The sequence below is a fragment of the Oxyura jamaicensis genome, chromosome 12 (assembly GCF_011077185.1).
Source record: "Oxyura jamaicensis isolate SHBP4307 breed ruddy duck chromosome 12, BPBGC_Ojam_1.0, whole genome shotgun sequence".
Classification (NCBI taxonomy): domain Eukaryota; kingdom Metazoa; phylum Chordata; class Aves; order Anseriformes; family Anatidae; genus Oxyura; species Oxyura jamaicensis.
Window position 1 is genome coordinate 11,275,064 of NC_048904.1, and position 21,611 is coordinate 11,296,674.

Genomic DNA, 21,611 nt, shown 5'->3' on the forward strand with positions numbered 1-21,611 from the left:
CAGGCCCATTTTCATCACTGGTGGCAGTACAGCTTTTATATGTGATTATTTTTAGCATTACTAAATAGCAGTAAGGCTGCTCTGTGGCAGGCGTAGGAGGGAGCACTGGACTTTATTGCCGGCTTTGTTAGAAACTCCCCACTGAACTGAGTAAATCACTGTTGTCTCTGTGCTTTCGTCTCCCCACCAGTTGAAAAAGATTCCTGTCACTCAGAGGCTTGCAGGGTTTGTTCTAGTAACACCAGGGAAGTTCTCAGATGTTAAACCAGGGTAACCCCTTATGACTGTTTACGGAAAGCTATTGCTGCAATCACTGAGCACGGGCATGCTCTGCAGGAAGATAAGCAGGTTCTTGAGACCTTGACACGCTGCCGAGCGTTCCCCAGCCAAAAATCCACCAGAGCAGGGGAATAACCTGACAGGGTGCCTCCTGCTCTGTGCCCTGAGTCAGGCTCGTTGCGCTGCTCAGGTCAGCACCACGTCCCCTCCACCCTGCAGTCCTGAGAATTGCTGATTCTTGGGAGAATAATGAACCTAATCAGAGATGCGTATAACGATAAGCAGGACACATGATAACACTTCAGCATTTCCTTTCCTTTAACCCCGCATTACTTAAGGGATTTTATTTTGGCTGCCTTAGCCGACCTTTCCTCAAGCCAAAATCCATTTCATTTATTAATAAACACAATTATTTTTTCCACGCGGATTTAAAGGCGATCCCCTCCACCTCAGGCCGGGTTGACCCTGTGGAGCCCAATGCGCCCTGAGGCAGCCCTGAGGCGGCCCAAAATGCCGGGGACCCCCCCTCCCCGCCAGGGGAGGGCTCAGCGGGCACGGCCCCGCCCCTCAGCCGGCACAGCCCCTCTGCGCATGCGCGCTCTCGTCACACCCGTCTAGGGTCATTCCACAGCTCTCGGCGGGGGGGGGATAAGGCTTCAAAATGCACGTTTATCCCTCTCTGCACCACCTCTACATAAACACTAACGCTTTGCTCTCTAGATCCAAAAATATCCAGATTATATGATGCGGCTTGCGTTTCTGCGTGCCCTCATTATTTTTTTTACCCCCCCTTGGCGGAGGGTGGGTCGGCCCAGCCCTTCGCCTTCCCTGCTCCGGAAGGGGCAGGGCTGTTGAGGGGAGGGAGCCGGAGCGGGCGTTGGGCACGCGCGTGGGGCGGCCTCTGGCTGGGAGGGGCACGCGTGGGCGGCTTCACCTCAGCGCCGCTGCCCTGCCCGCGCCTCAGCACAGCCCGGCTCGGCTCGGCTCGGCTCGGCTCAGCACAGCACAGCCCGGTACAGCCCGGCACGGCTCAGTACGGCACGGTACGGCACAGCACAGCCCGGCCATGCCGCCACCGCCGGGCCAAACCCAGCTCCCGGACTGGGACGGCTTAAAGCTCCGCGTGCGGACCCTGATCGCCTCCCACCGCGTGATGATATTCAGCAAGAGCTACTGCCCCTACTGCAACCAGGTGAGGCGGCGCCCCCCGGGCCTCTCAGCCTCTCCTTCAGGCCCGACGGCCCAGGCCTGGGCTTCTGCGGGCTGAGCGCGGTCGCTGCGGGGATGCTGCTTCGTGCCAGGGCTCCAGCGGGGCTTTCGCCGTGGTGTTGGGGTGCTGTGTCCGCCTTAGCGCCCGGTGGGAGCACGTTTTGTGGGGATTGAGGTGAGGTGAGGTCCGAGCTGGGGTTCTGGGTGGCTTTTTTCTTTTGCCACGTGAGCGAAGGGCAGCGGAGTGCGTGGGATGTGCGACACGGCGTGCGCCTTCCTCCGCTGCGGGACCTGCTGCTTCAAGGTCAGGGCGCTGGCAGGGCTGCTTTCCTGCCGAACGTGTGAGCGCCTTGTTTGTGCTCAGCTTGGCCGAAGCTGCACCCTCAGTTAACAAAAAGTTTCTGTTTTTGAAATCTTGGGAGAGAAGACTGACTGTAGGTAACTTCAATGAGAAGTTCAAAGTTCTAGCCATGAAGCGTCTTTTCCCAAAAGAAATTACTACTGACGAGCTGTGGTGATTCTAGGGAGCAGAGATCTTCCCTAGCCCTGTTATGTGTGAATCACACAGGTTAGCTGTAACTGGTGAGCAAGAGTCATTAAAGAAATGCGGGATCTTCATTAGAATTCAGTGATACCAACAGGCTGTAGTCATAGCCCTCCCGGATCTGGGTGTTTGTAGGCAGTATGATTCCTGGATGTTTACAAACAGCATGTCATGGGATGTTAGTTAAACCTAATAACGCCAAGTTTGATGTGGCCATGGTGGAAGAAACACAAGTGGAACTGTAGGATTGAGTTCTGATAGGCTTCAATGGAGCTGACAACCCGGGAAGGTTCTCAGAAGCTGCGCTCCTGTGTGTAGCTAGGCTTAGTTACAGTCCCTCTTGGAGGAGGTGTTGGGGCCCTGCTGTAGGAAACTTGAGTGAATGTATTCTGTCTCGCTTGCAGCTTAATTGATGCTTTAAGAAAGGGCACTTCTGTGTGTAAGAGGACAGGACAAACCAATCTGTTGTCTTCTCTTGAGGAGAATCGTTTATCGATGGCTTCAGTGCTGTCCTTTGAGGAACAGTTAAAGTCATTCCTATCTGTATTGTTCTGTGTGCTTGTAGTGATCATGATTGGCCAGCTGTTGACAAGTATGGCACTCGGTCCAGTGGTTTTTGAGGTCATAAAGCTTTAAAGCTTGCAAGCTGTTCATTCATCTCTTTTTGTCATTGTGGTGGGACTTCACTAATGTAAGGAGCTTAAGGTAAAAATACACTCGATTGTAGTCCAATAATTAAATGCCAGATTAACGTTCTTTTTTTGCTCGTTCGGAGTTTCTTCACTAGGCAGGATTACTTCCTTCAAAGAAACATTCAGACCTGAGGAGTGTCATCTTTATTGTCCTGGAACAGAGAAGAACAAGTATCTGAATTTTGGGGCCCTTTCTAGGAGGGAGAGTTAAAAGACCTACTATGAATCTTTGAGGAGCAGATCATAAATTGGGAGGGAGTAGGAGGTGAGGGAGAGAAGAACTGAATTCTCTTGTAGGCAGGTTACCTTAGTTAACCTTTCTTTTGGGAGGGAAAGGTAATACAATGAAGAAATCCAGTAAAAATATATATTGCAGAGAGATGATTAGAAGAAAGCTTGAGAGAGAGAGGCCTTAGGAAAGACATCAAGTGGTAAAACAAGTATCTCCAACAGCGTGAGTTTTAACGCCCCTTCCCTATGAAGACTTAGAAAATAATGAAAGGAATGAGAGAACAATGGATAATGCAGTGTTCTTGCTAGCTGATTTAGTCTGCAGAATTAATGAAGTGGATATAATTTGAAAAAGAAGTTACCAGCTTAGGTAGTTAGCCTATAATCACATAGTTTTGAGACAGAGGGATATCAATGCTGTGCAGTGTGTCTTCTTTCACCATAGATGGTTGTTAGCAATGTGCTTTTGGTAGGATTAATTGAAAAACGGATGGACTTGAGCACTGGTGCTCCATGTATTTGTGTTCTAAAAGGGCTGTAATTAGGTGTGGGGGAAGAATTCTTTGTTTCAAATGGCTGTAGCTGTGCTGGAAAAAAAATCTAAAGGAAAGCAGGATCTTAGGAGTACTGCAAGTAATTTCTCTAAATAAATTAAGTAGTTGATTCTGTTTGTTCCATTTAGCAGCATGACTAGGCAGTTGTGCAGTTCTTTCTGCAACTGCAATTTATTGTTCAATTGCTTTAGCCAGCAGTAGCGGGAAAGGGGTGGTGTTAGACTGACTTCCTTGTCACAACTAAGTTTGACTGTTCTTTATTTTTTGCCACCCTGAAAAGATTAACTTAAGGTAGAAGTGTATAAAGAAAACACTTTTAGCATGAAAAATTGCAGAGTCTGAATGCTGTGATGTGTTGAAATAATTCTAGGAGCAACAGCTGTAGCTGTATAGAAGCTGCCAGTTATTCTTGTTACATGTTATGCTATTACTGATAATTGTCTGTATCCACAGGAATGTCAGGTAAATTCATCTGTAGCTATTAAAGAGTGCTAGCTGATAGGTGAAACAGCAGACACACGACATACCCTGTTACTTAACTTTGCTGTATGAAGCTTCACATCTACTTAGCTACCGTAATGACAGAAAGCATCTCCGGGAAGAAGAGTTTTCTGAAGAAACTTGCCTAACACTAAGTTTTGGAAAACCTGTCTAATGTTTAGTAATATCTAGAGATCTTCCTAGTTTCTCTCTTTGTGAAAACTGGAAAGGCTCAGTAAGGAAAGAAGGCCAGTGCATTGATCAGAAAGGAAGTAAATGATTGGATTGAGGGACCATGCAACCTGATATCCTGGCTCTGACACTTGGAAAAATGACCTTAGGACTGAGGAATAAAGAAGAAAACTTCCCAGTATGCCACTGAAGTTTCCCGCAGTGTGGCTCAGGAATTTGTTGACCTGAGTTTGTAATAATTTTGAGTTAAATGTTTTGGGTGTACAGTTCTTTCATTAGCTGGTCTAATAGCTCTTTTGATCTCTTTTCAATTGTGTCTCTTAAAATGTCAGGGGCAAGTAAGCTCTCCAGTGTATGTATTGCATGCAGGTTTACTTTTTGTTTCTTTTTTTTTTTTAGTAACTTCAGTTGTTGCTGTTTGTTGAATTCTTAGTAGTTCTCAGAAATCTCTTCCTGTTTACTTTCTTTAGGTTACTCACGATGAGTGTGTTATCTTTCTATTCTTTCTATTGTTCCTAATCACTTTCATTTCCGATATGAAATCTAGTCTCTTGCCTGCATTGAAGATCTCAACCCTTCATATAGTTGTCATTTTTCTTTCTACTTCATCACTGCTAACACATGCATATTCTGTTCATACAGGTATAAAGTGTAGTAGCTACTTCTATTTAGAGTGCTGGTATTTCTCTAATTTTTTCTTTACACCATATTTTCAGTGGAGAATAAATGTGACCTAAAGGCATTGTCTTATATCTTTTTCTTTATAATAATCCTTTGTTGTTCCAAAAGTGTTCTGTCTTGTCTGCCACCCTGCTGGCTGATACGTCAATGTTCACGCTGTAGAGCATTTTTTCATATTTTTTTTTAAAAAGCTGCTAATAAAATCTTGCATGTTACACCCTGCTGTCTTGCTGCAAACTAAAACGGCAGCCAAGTAGCTAATTTGGTGAGTTCACATTCTTAGCGTACCACTTCATAGCAGCAATCATTTTGAGCTTTGCTTTTTAGATCTTCAGTGGCATTCAGGTTGGGCTTTATAAGGCAGTTGCAGAGCTGGAGCAGTTCCACTGCTGTTTCCCTTTGGTTCAATCCACGGCTATAGTCACTCTTAGCCTTAGGGTAATGGTGAATTTAGGACAAAAGCCTTTGGGGCCATGTAGATGGTTAGAGGGCTGGAGTAAAGGGTGTGTGTGAAAAAGAGGCTGGTTTGTTCTGCCTTGAGAAGAGAAGGCTAAGGAGGGATTTTGTTGCTGTCTTCAACTACCACTCAGCAGATGATTACAGGGAAGGGAGCCACACTCTTCTCAGAGCTGTAGAGCGAAAAGCCAAGTAAGGAACAACGTGTATGTTTTGAAATGGGGGATATTCCAATGAGATAAAACGGAAGTTCTTCACTATGAAGATGATCAAACATTGGAACAGCCCAGAGAGGTTGTGGTATCTCTGTCCTTGTAGATACTCAGAACTGGGTTAGACAGTGCTTTGGCCAACATGATCGAACTTCACATTTGGCCCTGTTTGTGTAGCCAGTTGGATCAAATGACATCGAAGGGGCCATTCCAACTTCATTTAACTTGAAGCTGTAAAACTAATGTCATCAGTCATACACACGGGGCTTATTGTAGTATGCTACAATTACTATATGATGTGGTAAGAAATGTGTCATGTTGGTAATACGTAGTACAAAAGCTTTATGTTTGAAGAAAGCTGGAACTCCAGTAGAAGACAGGAAGCAGTGAAATACCTGGCCTTTGTCATAGTAGCACTATGGATCACAGCAGCATTAAAAACACTTTATCATGTGTTTAACATTTGTAAGCTTGTTAGATATGACTCAATTTATGAGTTGCCACCAGTAAATCAGGAGTTCATCAGAAAGCTGGTTGTAAAAGATTTCTTTTTCTGAATTATCGGCAGCTTAGTGTTTTATTGTTCAGACTTGATGCTGGCAAGGAGCGCACAAATCTAGTGCTTCTTGTTAGTGCTATTCCTACATCACAATGGTTATGATTAAAAGCAGATATTTTATCCAATGCCTTATGATATCTGTTGGCACAGATAAGTCTGTCAAAGTATATTTTGAAGGAATAAATACTGCCAGCTGTATTATTGCCTCTCCCATGAGGTATGTCCCCCTGGAAGAACAGTTCATAATTTCAATGCTGCTGATTTGCAAATGGATGTTACTGTAAAAATACTATTTCAAAAAGGCCACCTGATTTGAATCTGGTAATAATAGCACCCTGTCCATTCACAGCTAGTGTTACAAGAACACCCAGAAGTTGTTGGGGAGGAAAAAAAAAAATCTCAGCTGAGTTGTCATTTAGGATGACTTTTCTTTTTAAGGCTAGGCTTGTACATAGAGGTTTTAGCTTGTTTCCATACTGGTTCATGGGTACATGAAACATGTTTCTGGAACATGTTCTAGTGATGCTGTGTCTGAGATTTTTCATGGCAACATAGGAGACAAGCAAACTTCTCATGACCAAGCATCGATAGACCCTTCTCCTGCCTAGTGGGGTAGAATAGCAATTTAAAAGGTTAAAAATGTAACTTACATTCTGATACGAACTCTGTCAATATTTCCCAAGATGTGAATGACTTAGTAAAACAAAGGCGAACAAGTTAGAACTATTCCTGCTTTATTCCAGAAGTCTGAGGCAGGTGTTGTTAAACAGCAAACCAAAAATCAGAGCTGGAAAAAAGTCTTCTCTCCAACCTCAGCGTAGGAGAAGCTGTAGGTCAAATACTTGTGACGTGTACTTTGAAGCCACTCACTGATCAAGATTTTCTTATATGTAGGTTATATGTTTCAGCATTTTGCTATTAGGAAAAGCGTTTCCTGAGGTCTCATCTCAATCTCTTGATGCAGTTCAAGCCCATTAGTTGTTGCATCCACCACCACTTTTCTTCTTCCTTATGGCAGTCAACTCTTTATTGAAACAGTTCTTTTTTCCACTTATTTTCTTTAAGTTGAACTGAGCTTATTGACTTCTTAGTCAGAATTGTGCTCCACTTGTTCTAAATCTTTTCTGAGGTGCAGTGAACAAAACTGAATGTAGGCAGGGCGGGTGGACATGAGCTGTCCCAGTGCTGAGTACACCTGGGGAGTCATTCTTCTTGTGGCTTTTTTATAATGCAATGCTTTTATTGTTCAGTTTTGCATGTGCTCACCAGTGTTTTGCAAGTTATCCTCTGCTCCATGCTCTTCTGCCTTTCCTTAGTACTGTCAAGGAGTCTGGCTGCTGCATTCTCTCTCTTCTTTGATACTGCATATAGCAGTTACTGTCATGGGCTTTTGTTGTCCATCAGGGGATGGAGAGATCTGCAGCTAAGCCAATTGTATAAGGAAACCGTCTGTTAAGGTCAGTAAAACTTGTAATAGAAGATTGCTCAGACGTGGGATACTTAATCTGAATGCTGTTTAATAGTCTGGCTTTAAATAGGGACCGTGCAAAATGTAGCAGTAATGCCAAACTTTATCAAGGACATCTACAGGCCCTCGAAGAATTATAAATGAGACTTAAAAGTCCTTACATGCTCATATAATTAAGACTTAAGTTCTTACATCCAACAATTAGGTTTTACCCTGAACTGTGCATCAGATCTTGTGAAAGCTTTGGCTTGGCAGTCTGCCTGTGTACAAAAACACTGTGTCCCTTTCTGTTGCAGGTGAAAGAACTCTTCAGCTCCATGGGTGTAGAGTACTATGCTTTAGAACTGGATGTAACAGGTAAGTAGCAGAAGGGAAACCTACCAGGTGTTGCTTCATGCAGCTAAAAATCAGCGACTGTGCATGACCATAAGCTCTCTTGAACTAACTGGAAGTAATATAGAGCAATTAAAATCAGTTTTAATGTGTACAGAGATAAAAGACTGGTTAGCCTTCAATGTGGATTTTAATGGAGCATGTGTTTTTAATGTAACTGATGGCTTTGACTCTCTGCAAATTGTCAACTGATTACACAGAGGATGTGAGATCAGATCTCTCCATCAGGAGTTTTGTCTTTCAGGAAAAAAAACTAGTAGTTTTCTACCTTCTCGGTTTCTGTTGTGGCTTTAGATGAACTGTTAATGTTTGACGTGTTATAAGAGTGACCTTTATAGGGGACATTGCTGAGTCATGGGAAAGAACAGTGAATTCCAGTATCTTGACTGTTGCCAGTTTTAGTTTTTTCTAAAACCCAAGTTGCTTTAGTTTCACTACAAATATGGTACTGTGTGCCTTGCATTATTTATACATAAGTGTAGTTTTAAGAACAAATATTTTCTAGCTATTCTAATTCTTATTAAGCTCTTCACCACACCACTGGTAAACTGTTGATTGTTTTTCATCACCCACTGACTTTCTCTATATACAGAGACAAAACTTAGTTTCTAATGCTTTTTTTTAAAGTATTTGTGCTTAAGTTGTGTTTGGGGGGAAAACACATAATTAGTAATCCAAAATATCTCTTTGTACTTTTTACTTTGAAAGATGAGATACTATGAACCAGTTAATAGTCTAAGATTCACATAATACAGCTCTCAGTATTTTTTTTCTGGAATTACTTCTCATTAAGAATAACTTTTCCTTGCAATTGCTGTAATCATTGATGCAGAATAGATACGGTCTTGGAGTGAAAAGCATTTAAAATAGTTGTGTAATTTACCTGTTGTATTTATTTTTAGCTGATGGACCCAGTATTCAGCAAGTATTAGCAGAGCTAACTAATCAGAGGACAGTGCCTAACGTATTTGTGAATGGAAAGCATGTAGGTGGCTGTGACGCAACTTACAAGGTAACTTTCCTTTTAAAATCAACTGGAAGTAAATAAGAGTAATGAGGAGTGGGATGTTAGGTCAAGCCATTTTTCTTGTGTTTTTACTGCCTGGTTTGTTAGTGAATTAACTGCTATGTTTGTTACATGTATGCAAGCATTTTTTCTTGAATTTGTCAGTAAGACAGGCTCTGGAACTTCTATACTGTTCTTAGAAAGTTTGTGTAGCACTTAATCTAAGCTGTATGACTGAGGAAATAGACCATGAGTAATTTTTTTAATTTGCTGTTTGATTCTTAGTGCCTTTTCTATGACATAAAGGCTGTTACACAAATAAAATGTGAAACACGTTTGAATCTTTTCCAGGACCATGATCTTCACAATCATAGAATTACTTTAGGAGCCCCCCTACTTTCAATGCAGCCTTAACTAGATCAGGTTGCTTGGAGTCTCTGGCCATACAGATCCTGAAATTCAGGAACAGCTGTATCTTCTGTTAAGATATTTCTGTTAAGATATTCTGTTAAGATATTGAGGGGAAATGTCAGCCTGGATTATCTACATCAGAAAAGGCAATGTAATTCAGTCTATTGATTTTACAGGCTTATCAGAATGGAACGCTGCAGAAACTTCTTGGGGATGTCAAAGATGCAGAAACCTATGATTACGACCTCATTATTATTGGTGGTGGCTCAGGTGGACTTGCTTGTTCCAAGGTATGACACGAAGAACAGGTTCTATATGAAACTTCTTGAAAAATTAGTCTTCATATTAATCACAGTAGAATAAAAGAATCTATATTTTGATGATTATTAGTGTTCAACTTGCTAATGAATCAGTAGTGGTCTAGTAGTGTGGTTACTGAAAAGATCACAGTCTGCATGAAGCATTTGCAAGCCAATGCCTAGTCAGGTCATCTAATAATAGGTTTTAGGTTCCTGGCTCAGGGTGGAACCAAAAGCTTTTTAAGTATCTCCTCTTCATGTGTAGTGTACAGGCACTTGAACACATCCAAACAGTAATCTAGAAACATACAGACTATTCTTGAAATATTTCTGTTTAGGATCCAGGACTACCAACAGTATAAAATGAAAAGCTTTTAGCTGTTATCTCAAAAAACTGGCTTACTCTTTTTCTCCTTCTAGCTGCTTTTGCAGAAATGGTAATAGAGATTGTGTACCTCTTACACAATTAGCTGTTGTTCAGAATGCCTCAGGACCTGAGATGCGGATTCAGTTTTCTCTTCTACATGAAGGATTTGAACCCACAATTCCTACCTCTCAGCTAGCTATCCTAACCATCAGTTTATGGTTTGGCCATGGTGAGGTTACTCTTGGCAACATTTCTGATTGCTGTACAAGACAGTTAAGTATGCAGCTATAACTAGATCAATGTAAAAATGGCAGAAGGTGATACAGCTTCATGCTTTATTCTAGTTTGTGGGAGAAGGTGTGAGTTCTTTTCTTCCACCAGAACTGCCGATATGTCACAACTGGCAGTCATGGGTGATTGATGAAGTATGGACTTCTATGTCCTCAGACTAAAGAGGGCTTTTGAAAGACTTTGTCCTATTTTCTGAGATAACACAAATAAATTGTTAAATATGAACCACCGTCTACTCTGCCCCACAACTGCTCCATTTGGACAGTCTCCTTCATTAGTTATTTTCAGAATGCTACAGATCCTTCTTCAAAGTGCCTTCTGAGACATGAATTGTAACCTTAGTGATAATGGCCAACCTGTTCAGAGTGAGTTTGAATATTCATAGAATACAAAATAACTGGGTAATTCTAAACCTTGTTTGATCCAGGATCTCAGCAAATGTGCAGGAGTTCTTAAACAGTTTTGAGACACCTGAAGACTTGTTCCAAGCCCTTAAAATATCAAACAGCGAGTAGATTCAGTCAAGTGTCTGGTCATTCCGTATGTATAAGATTATTCAGATTGGAATGGACATTAGGAAGTTGTCCTGCTCCAAGCAGGGTCAACTGTGAGGTCAAATCAAGGTTATGTAGGGACTTAACAATTTAGGTCTTGAAAATCTTCCAAGGATGGAAGTAGCATAGCATGTCTGGGCATCCTGTTTTGCTGCCTGAATGTCCTTACAGTATGAAAGTTGTTTTTCGTATCCAACCTGAACCTCTCTTGTTTTAGCTTATGGACTTTGTCTTTTGTCCTTCTACTACTCGTTGCTGTGATGAGCATGGCTCGTAGGTATCAGGAGGTTGCTGTCATGTACCACCAAAGCCTTATTTTCTTCAGGCTGAACAAGCCATATTTCCTCATACCTCTCAAAGGATGTGTTCCAGCACACTGAGCATCTTGGTAGTCCTGCATTGAAATTTATCCAGTTTATTAAAGTCATTTGTCTTCCTTCATGAACGTACTAGGTCAGTCCTGCCATCCTGAGAGAAAAAGAAGAGGGTATGCATAAGCACTACTTTGGGTGGAGTAGAGGAGCTTCATAGGCTGACAAGTCCATTCATACCCTCTTCAAATCATGGCTTTGACAGTATTGGTTGATATGGATGCAGCACTGAGGGTGATAAGCATCCATTAAAAGTTTAGAAGAGGTAATAGTCTTTGAGGGATATGAATTTTTACTTAGTGGAGAAGGTAGAAGAGGCATGTAATGAGACTAGCAAAAGAGCCTGCTATTATTGGTGAATATATCATGACTGTAAAAGAGCAGGCAAGCTTTCCTTTGTTGAGGAGTAGTATGTTGATGCTGTCTTTTTTTTACAGGAAGCTGCTACCTTGGGAAAGAAAGTAATGGTATTAGATTATGTTGTTCCAACACCTCTTGGAACCTCCTGGGGTAAGTCTCAGTTAACTTGTATTTGGTGTTTGAATGCCTGTCATAATTATTGTTTTGTTAAATGTTAGGAATTTGGGGCAGTAATTCTGGAACACATAACAAACATGATGCTTTTCTGGACAGTTATTTCTGTTTTGCGTATTGTTAATTCTCAGTTCTTTAAGTGTCATTCTAATTCTATTCACTTTAAAACTGTAGCCAAATACTATGTGTCCATGTGTTCATTTTCTTGTGTCTGCTTTATTGTGCACTTTAGTTCATCTAGTTCTACTTCAAGGACAACTGATCTAGGCTACCACTTAAAAAATGTAACTATGGCTGTCCATGCCTCACCTTTTCATAATTAGGCAGCTACTGTCTGACCTAATTAATGTTATTGGCAATTGAGAATGAGTAAGGTATTTCACTGGTCAAACTTTGAGTCAAGCTATGAATGTACTTTTATAGCTAAAACTTCAATCAAATACATATTCCAGATTCCACAGAATAGACAATGCTAAATTTTAGCAACTCTGGGCTTTTTGCCATGCTTACTTGCTGATCCCACTAAAATATGAAGCACTCTGTAAGTAACTATCCTCTGCTTAACTTCACATGGTATCCTTCTTGGCTTGATAAGTCAGATGAAGTTCATTGTATTTTAAAATGTCTAACAGCAGAAATTCCATGTTACAGCAAGCATCAACAACTGATCTATGGGTGGCTGTGTAAAGCACATAACAGCAGAAGCATGTTCTGTTCATGTGGGCATACAATAACATGTTTCTTTCCATCTTAGGTCTTGGTGGCACCTGTGTAAATGTAGGTTGTATTCCAAAGAAGCTAATGCATCAAGCAGCACTTCTGGGGCAGGCACTCCAAGATTCAAGGAAATATGGCTGGCAATACGAAGAACAAGGTTAGTAAGAACAGAGGACAGACAAGGCAGTGTACAGGTGGCTGAGATAGTTGAGATGGTTCTTGTACTTCAGACTTAGTAAATAGAGGCAGAGTTCAGTAGTTCTCGTAAGTGAATCAGAAGCATTTCTCCTTCTTGAGTCATACATGGAATCTGAAATAAATGGATTAACTTTTAGAATGGGCTTATTTCAGGTAATAACAAGTCAGGTAAGTGTACCGTAGTAACACATGACTTTAATAAGTATCCTAATTACTGATGACGATGGCTGCTTAGCATGATGTACAATAAATGAGGCAAGTTTTTCTTCAAGGGTTCGTTGTGCTTTGTTTTCTAAAATATTAATGTCTTGTTTCAGTTAAGCACAACTGGGAGATCATGGTAGAAGCAATTCAAAACTACATTGGTTCTTTAAACTGGGGTTATCGATTGTCCTTAAGGGAGAAATCTGTGACATACCTAAATTCTTATGGAGAATTCGTTGAACCACACAAAGTTAAGGTATGTGCTGTGTTAAAACATTTTATTCACCTGGGAGAAAACTTGTATTCTAAAGCTGCCTTTTAAAATCCGTCAAGGAAAAGGCTTCATGATAACACTGCCAACTTAAGTCAGCCTAAGTTAAAAGAAATAATTTCTGAAATAAGTTGATTAAAGTTAATATTGTGCTTTATTATGTGTCACAGTATTTGCAAACCTAGTAACTTACATAAGAGTAATGTGGATTTTGGTGAACTTAAGTTTTGCATGAGATGGTCTTAGTTGCTAAGGTCAAGATTAAGGTCAGCAAACTGAGCCAAAACCAAAGAAAATAACATTTAACACAAAACCTTCAACTGTAACAATATGCCACTTGGAAGCTCTTCATACTAAATCACACACTGTAGAAATCAAATTTGGATTAAACACTTGCATAACACTGCTGATAGAACCTTATGCTGTATCAGCATAAGAATTAAACTGTCAGTTTTGCAAGACAAAGCATGTGCCTGGTAATCCTGCTGTGAGTGATAGCAATGTAGCAAGGTTAACTTAGAAGAATTGCATTTTGAAGACAACTGCTTGGTTCAGTGGCTGCAATTTTCTGTTTTCAGTATGAGCTTATGAAAGTTGAATTAAATGTCTTTCAAGCTAAAAGACTAGTGGTGAGGAGATGATATGCTTTACTTACCTCGTCTACCAACTATTTCTGTCCACATACAGGTCATCTGCTTAATAGTGTCCTTAGTATTATAAATGAATTAGAACAGGGACTTTAAGATCTAGGTTGTACTAGATGACCTGAGATCCCTTCCAACCTGAATCCCGTGATGATTTGATGGGGGGGGGGGGGGTTAACTTTATCTGTTTTGGCAAATAACTAAAGTGTGTGAATGAAGGTTGGATTTTGGAATAGATGCATTAGCAAGATGAAATTCCCAGGGCCTCTAGAGATCAAGAAAATAGCTAAATTTAGAATTTAGTTTTAATTAATTTAAAATAAGGTATTAGGCCCCCTTAAAGCAAGTAAATATGATTTATTTTTTTAATTCCTACGTTAGTTTAAGAAGTAATTGAAGTTACTCTGTAATTAGCATAGTGTTGGCCTTTCCGTGGGAGCACCCTTAATTTGGTGTGGGTTTTTTGTGATTTTTACTTTCAAGTTAGCAACTACTCGTTTAGGTTGAATCCTGTCCATATAGCAGGATTCAAATAGTAAATTATTTTAGGTACTCTAACCTAAAATGATAGTTGAGAATAGCCTAACAATCTGTAATTTAAACCTTTTAATTCTTCAGTGATCTACATGGGTTCTCTAAATGTATGAGGCTTATATTTGAAGCTAGCAGTTAATTTTTAAGCATATCCACAACGTTTAGGTTAGGATTATGTAATTTTAAATTTGTAGTTCCTGTTCCTATGATAAAGACTTTTAACTCTGTCTATGTAACAGGCAACTAATAGAAAAGGACAAGTAACCTATCACACAGCAGAGACTTTTGTCCTGGCAACAGGAGAAAGGCCTAGATACCTGGGTATCCCTGGAGATAAAGAATACTGTATTACAAGGTGAGATGAAAAGGCATAATAGACTGAATTTTGTCTGCTCTGGTGTTTGCGAAGACAAGCCTGCCTTCAAAGAGCCTTGTAACCTATACTTCTTTTCTTTTTAGTGATGACCTTTTCTCCCTGCCTTATTGTCCTGGCAAAACGCTAATTGTGGGTGCTTCCTATGTGGCACTAGAGTGTGCAGGATTTCTTGCTGGTCTAGGTCTAGATGTCACGGTAATGGTGCGTTCCATACTTCTTCGGGGCTTTGACCAAGAAATGGCAGAAAAAATAGGTGCCCACATGGAAACACATGGTGTAACGTTCATCAGAAAGTGTATACCTACTCAGGCAAGTGCTTCCTAAGCTTTCTTCTCTCCACACTAAATTACTGTAAACAGCATAGCTAGAATGCATGTGCTGTCTGGGAAGGTTTTGGTGTTGTACAAGAATAGATGTTTTATGAGACTAAGCTTTTTTTACTGCTGAATAGCAGTAGGTCAAAGTTTGAAGTGCTAATGCAAAGAGTTCTGTTGTTTGAGGTCATTCTAAACTTACAAATGTTTATACAGGTCGAAAAGTTGGAGGATGGCATGCCTGGAAGACTGAAAGTGACAGCACAGTTTACTGAGGGACCAGAAACTTTTGTGGGAGAATATAACACTGTAAGCACTTCTGGATTTAAAATAACTGAATATTGGAGTACTATGGAAATATATATATAAATACCTTAAAAGCTGTTCAGGAGAAAAGTTAAGTCTTGCTTGGAAAATTGTTTACATAACTTACTAGCAGAAAAAAAAAAGAAAAATAAATATTCATCTGCAGTTGTGCCCTGTCAGCAGAACAGGTGAAACTTCTCACGATTGGAATTTGGTTCTGGTGAACAGTGTTATTTCTGTTTTGTTCTGCTACTAGCATTTTGCTGTTTGTTGCATCTCTAAAATAAGTTGTGCTTGGAGGAGACTGAGTAGTGGGTAGCTCCTCTTTCCAGAGTTTTTTTTTTTTTGAGAAGTCACGTCAGTCATGTATGCTTTAAAGCTTTTTCAGAAAGAGAAGAGTAAAACATAATCAGCATTACAATTCCTTGTGTAAAATTACTGGATGTAATCTTATTTTTTAGGTTTTGATAGCTATTGGTCGTGATGCATGTACCAGAAATATTGGTTTAGAGACGATTGGTGTCAAAATCAATGAGAAGTGAGTATTTCTCAACTCCCTTAAGCCACTGATTTTGTTTTTTTGGAACTTTTTTAACAATGTCTAATGCTACTGCTGCTTTTTTTTTCAACCCACACCTTTAAACAAGGCAATTAAGTGAACCTTTAACATCTCTCCTGGATTTGAGTAGAATTGCTCAGGGACTTAATTTCTTAAATATTCAATAAAATAATTATTCTAATACCTACTTGTTGGCTACTGTGCTCAAGGAATATGTTTATTTAATTTTAAAGATTTTATACATATTAACTTTAACCCATTCCTCTGGTTTTAGTGTACATTTCATCATTTCTTGAAGGCTGTTCCACATAAGTGAGCTTTAACTGTGGTTCAACAAGAATCTCTCAGTACATCTGTAACGTTTTTTTGCCTAATAGGCTTGTAAGTCTGTAGTCCTAGAAATCATGCAAGCCAATCTGGGCATCTAAAAAAGAAGCAAACTACTCACTACAGTTTTTTTTCTCCCTACTGTCAGTGCAAAGCTGGTGCAAAGAAAAAGGCATGATTATGCAGATTAGGCAATAGAATTAGAATCAACTTGCAGCAGTTAGCAACTTATTAAACCAACTTATTTATACATGTGAGTGATGATGCAGCTTTTTTCCCCATAGGGGAAAACATAAATTGCAAGCTGTATAATATTCAAATAAAAGATCAAAAGTCCAAAGATGCCTGACTAACTTCATTGTCACCAGACTTTTGTTGCTGGAGACAAAAATGGCTCATTGAATGCTAACTTCAGCCTTGTGTCAGAAGCAAATATAACTGATGCCTTGAAGAACTTGCACCTGAAGTAAAGTGGCATAAACATACTTAATAAAATACGCTGAGTGGCTAAAATAACATCTTTGTAGCAGAACATAGCCTGTGTTTTTTTTTTTGCTGAGCTCTGAGGAAGGTCATGATACTGAACACTGCTTTGTTTTCCTTTTGTTTTAAAGGAATGGGAAAATACCTGTCAATGATGAAGAACAAACCAATGTGCCTTATGTTTATGCTATTGGGGATATCTTGGAGGGAAAGCTTGAACTTACTCCAGTTGCAATTCAAGCAGGGAAACTCCTAGCCCGCAGGCTCTATGGTGGTAGTTCCACAAAGGTAAAGCTGTAAGAACACAATTTTAATTTACTATGTTTTTTTCCTCAGAATTGCAGTAACACAAGTTGTTCATATGACTGTGGGCACTGCAAGTGTTCTGCAAACATAAGACTGGGTTAATACAATTTTTCCTATGATGTACCGTGTAGAACTTGCACAGTCTAAATGTAAACTTTGTTGTGTTTTTTTTCAGTGTGACTATATCAATGTACCAACAACAGTGTTTACTCCTTTAGAGTATGGCAGCTGTGGGCTAGCTGAAGAGAAAGCCATAGAAGAATATGGAAAGCAAAACTTGGAGGTGAGAGCACTCAAGGCTTGTTTAATTTCTAGCTTGAGAGCTGTTGTGTGCCTAGAAGATTACCTAGATGGGCCTTTGATCATAGAAAAATCTGACTATCAAGTTAATGGATTGCCAGAAATACAGGACTTGACTTGATAAGGTTAGAGTTCTACATAGCTATTTCTGTGCTTCTGAGAATAATTTGAATTCAGGAGGCCAAAATTAGGTTTCAAAACTGTGGGTAGCTCTTTTGTTGTAGCAAAGTAAATACTCTTGTATTTACTGAAGTATACCGAACTCTTGGGATTGTCTGTTTTCCACTTGTTTACTGTACCTGAATTGGGAATTAATTTCTTCCTGACCTTTACTTAGGACTCTAGAAGTATCAGCTATAACTTGTTTGTTTTATGGTACTTTCCAGCTTCTGCACTTCCCTGAAGACAATTTCAAGAGAGTTGTTTGCATTCCTTGTATTTAACTCCTTTGTCTTTCAAATATAGTTGGCATTATTTAGCTTCTGCTTTAATTGCTTTGCAGAATAGGATTAAATATATAGTAACTAGAAATTAAATCTGTACTACTGAAGAGCTTCTCTCACTGAAAATAGTCATAAGATGCTGTCTTTAAACACTTAATTAAACAGCTACAGCTTTAATTGGGACACTTGTTTTGAGTGTATCTCTACTAACTTTTGGAATATGGACTGCTGGGATGCGGGTGACAGATGGCACTGTTTAATATGCTACAACAGTCCAATGAGTTAAATGTCAAACCACCTATTTGTAAATACATGTTTAAAAAACTAGAATTATCTGACTGAATTAATTCATCAAATTGTTATGCTTCTTTCTTGTTATCTTCCCAGGTTTATCACAGTTTATTCTGGCCACTTGAATGGACGGTACCAGGTCGAGATAACAATACTTGTTATGCAAAGATTATCTGCACTAAACACAACAATGTAAGTAGCAAGCCAGAATGTATGTGCCGAGTGTATTCATGAATGTTTTTATTTAGACCAGCCAAAAGACTAATATCTGGCCTGCCTTAGGCCAGCTCTATCTGTTCTGTTAACATAAGTATTAGTTTAAGAGGTTCAATCAATTTGGAAGGAGTTGATTTTTTTGATTTTTGTATAACAGTTATTTGAGCAAGTGATAGGTTTATAGGTTTATGAAACTTCATCCTGAGTCTCTATTCAAGGATATAGTTGTGAAGTTCTCCAGGGTTTTTCCAAGGGCTGTTGAACTTATTATATATCTACAATCTTCCCTTAGGCTTCTGGATCATCATATTTTTTTGCTTTGGACTTTTTGCAATGTGCAGAGGCTTGCATGTTTTACAGGAACTTGGAAAATACTGTTGATCCTACCTCAGTGACGAGAAACTTATATCTAGAGATCAGTGAGTTCTGTTGCAAAAACAAGTGCCAATGCTGTCTGTTACCTGTCCCAAAAAACGGAGAGAACAGATGTACAACGGAAGAATTTAGAGTTTAAAATTACTTTGGAGACAAGGAGTGATATGACAAAAATACCTTGGCTTTCGAACTAAGAGGAAATAAACTTACTCTTCCTTATTAGCCTACCAATGCCTTCCTCAAATACTGCAGAAAGACACAAAGTTCTGCTGTTGGTGGAGACTGACTGGAAGAATGCCAAGTGAAAAGATCACAATGGAGGGGAAGATTTTCTTTAGATTTCTATGCAAAGATTTTCCTAGTATGCTTAAGTAATAGGGGGAATGTCAAGTAAATAGTGTCTTTGGTTCTCTGTGTTATAAGGAATTTGTATCCTGTCTTGCAAATTACGGTCAGACCTGGGCTAGGGCTTCTCTGAAGGCATTAGTTTGTAGTTTGTCTAGGGAAAATGTTTTAAACCATTGTTTGTATCCCTCTTGATAAATCAATTCATCAGGCAAATTAAAACAGACCACACATTTTGCTCAAAATTCAAACCTAGGGTGTTCATACTTTCCTTTTTGTAAACTGTCTGGGAGAGGAAGGGAACAACCAGTAAAGCTGTTCAGCGTCAAATTTTTTAACAGACAACATACACAGCTCCATCTTACCTACTTTCAATGTAGAAAAAATAGATCTGAACATATTGCTTACCTACAAAATAATAGTAAATTAGTCAGCTGCTTGTCTTTAGTTTTAGACAGCATCTTTTGAGTGGTAGTGCTGTACGATGATTTTTAAACTCATTCACTTTAAAACGTGTTCAAAACTTGATCTATTCTGATATAATGGACTAAAATAAGCCATAAAACTACTTTATTTGGAGTGGCTTGGTTTTTGTTCAAGATTCTGCTATTGACATGCTTGCATAACATACAATTTTAAGTGTGGTGGGAGTTACGTACAAGAGCATTTGTTAAACTTTACCTACTTATTCTTGTTTTCTGTACCCTTAAAGAACCGCGTGATAGGATTTCACGTTCTTGGACCTAATGCTGGTGAAGTTACCCAGGGTTTTGCTGCTGCAATAAAATGTGGTCTCACCAAAGAATTACTAGATGAAACAATTGGTATCCATCCAACTTGTGCAGAGGTAAGTGGGTGAGGGGATAAGGAAGAGCTTGATTTTAAAACCTGCTTTTAAAAAATATATGTAAGAAAATAATACTGAAGTACATTCTATACTGAGTTTTATTTAGTGCTGGCTTAACTTTTGGCTACAAGATACTGGCACGTGATAGGAAATATATGTTAACTGTGCACTGCAGCTTATTTTCCACAATAATAGTTATGGAAATCTAGTATTGTTACTTTGCAAGAGGAGACTGATAGCCACATGCTTACAGAGCAACAGTAAGCAAGCTGTTGTTTTGGTGTCTTACAGGTGTTCACTACGATGGATATTACAAAATCTTCAGGACAAGACATCACTCAACGGGGCTGCTGAGGTTAAACCTGCTGTCTTACATGTTTTCATGTTGTGCACGCTTGGTTCTGTGGAAGCCCTACTACATCCAACTGCTTTGGGGCAAAATAAACATTTGCATCGGTACCACTGCTTGTAGTGCAGTGGGGAGTGGTGCTTTTGTGAGACTTCCTCAGTGAATAGCGTTGCAAATGGAAACAGTAATACAGCAGGGAAATCTTGAACAGTGAATCCTGACTTTGCTTGGAATTGGCACTAACGTGCTTTTATGATGTTATGGCTCGGAACCTTATTGTGAGGTGAGCTATGACTGATGGCTGCCACTCAAGGTTGGGAGATTTATTCGTCCAGTCAGATGACTGAACTCCTCCTGAAGGAAATTCTTAAGTTGCACAAATTAAAGCTGACACTTCAAGGCTCCAGTATCTTGTATAAATGCCTGAGGTAGAAGACAAATATGTAACTGAATGATTCTTGCCAACAGTTTACAGTTGACTGATTTATCTCTTTTTGATGCATTTTGCTTTACTTCATTGTATATCCATTTATGGCAAGATGGCACAAATTGTATGCAAGTGATGAGCAGTGCAATTAAAGTACTTGTATCTCACTTCAAAGTAATCTAGGACATTGCTGCTGTTCACATTCATAGTTATTTGACCTCAGGTGACAGTGTCTTTAAGATGAAAAATTGAATGGTAGGAATCTTGTGTGTCAGGGTTGCAGAGCATAAATGGAAGACCTCGTCAATTTGGTCTTGCTGTTTATGACTATATTTAGAGCTTATAGTCTCGTATTTGATTTCAGCTCTGGTGTAAAACATCACAGAACCGAGAAACTGTAAGTTTGTACTCTTATATGGAGTGTTGAAGCCCGGAAGGAAAAATTTCAGAGCAATCTGTCCCACTAATGTTGTAGGTGCCTGCCAACAGTGGTAATTGTAGAGAATGTCTCTTTTGACTGTGTTGCAGCAGACAACAATGACTTGATGTGTTGTCATGCTTTGTGTTGTGTTGTATACAGTCAGTACTCTGAAGCTTTCTTCCACCACTGGCATGCTGCTCTGGGGGAATTATGTTTGAATTTGGCTCTTAGTTTTGTCCAAAAATATGTTTTGAAATACTTTTTGAACACTGTATGATAGTAAATAAACAGTTTTTAACTATTTAATCTATGATGTACCATGGAATTTGAAGTTCAATAAACAACACATACAGCACTGTTGTCTGACCGTAACTTACATTATTACATAAGAAATATTACTGTGTTTCATATGCAATACTAAAGCCTCCATAGACTTTTACATGCTGTAATCTCTCAAATGGAGAAGCAAGTTGTCTTCCCAAATTTGGGGCATGCTCCAGAAATCTAACACACTTCTACTTCAGCATGCAGATTTCTCTGTTGAGACTGAGAAGGCAATTTAATATCATTTTCTT

The 21,611-nt window shown here is 39.6% G+C and overlaps 1 protein-coding gene across 2 annotated transcripts; it reads left to right on the top strand.

The window, feature by feature from the left end:
* The first annotated feature begins 1,132 nt into the window (after positions 1-1,132).
* On the top strand, positions 1,133-21,391 carry TXNRD3 (thioredoxin reductase 3). Of its 2 annotated transcripts, XM_035337651.1 has the most exons (17): positions 1,236-1,254; positions 1,315-1,471; positions 7,854-7,914; positions 8,853-8,962; positions 9,544-9,657; positions 11,687-11,759; positions 12,538-12,657; positions 13,016-13,158; positions 14,591-14,706; positions 14,811-15,036; positions 15,258-15,350; positions 15,809-15,885; positions 16,848-17,004; positions 17,198-17,305; positions 18,153-18,248; positions 19,705-19,839; positions 20,131-21,391. In XM_035337651.1, exons 2-17 carry the CDS (start codon positions 1,346-1,348, stop codon positions 20,191-20,193), a joined length of 1,818 nt encoding a protein of 605 aa, XP_035193542.1. In that variant the 5' UTR covers positions 1,236-1,254; positions 1,315-1,345; the 3' UTR covers positions 20,194-21,391. The 2 variants fall into 2 exon arrangements, with proteins under 2 accessions (XP_035193541.1, XP_035193542.1); XM_035337650.1 differs by having other exon boundaries at positions 1,133-1,471.
* Positions 21,392-21,611: the final 220 nt, after the last annotated feature.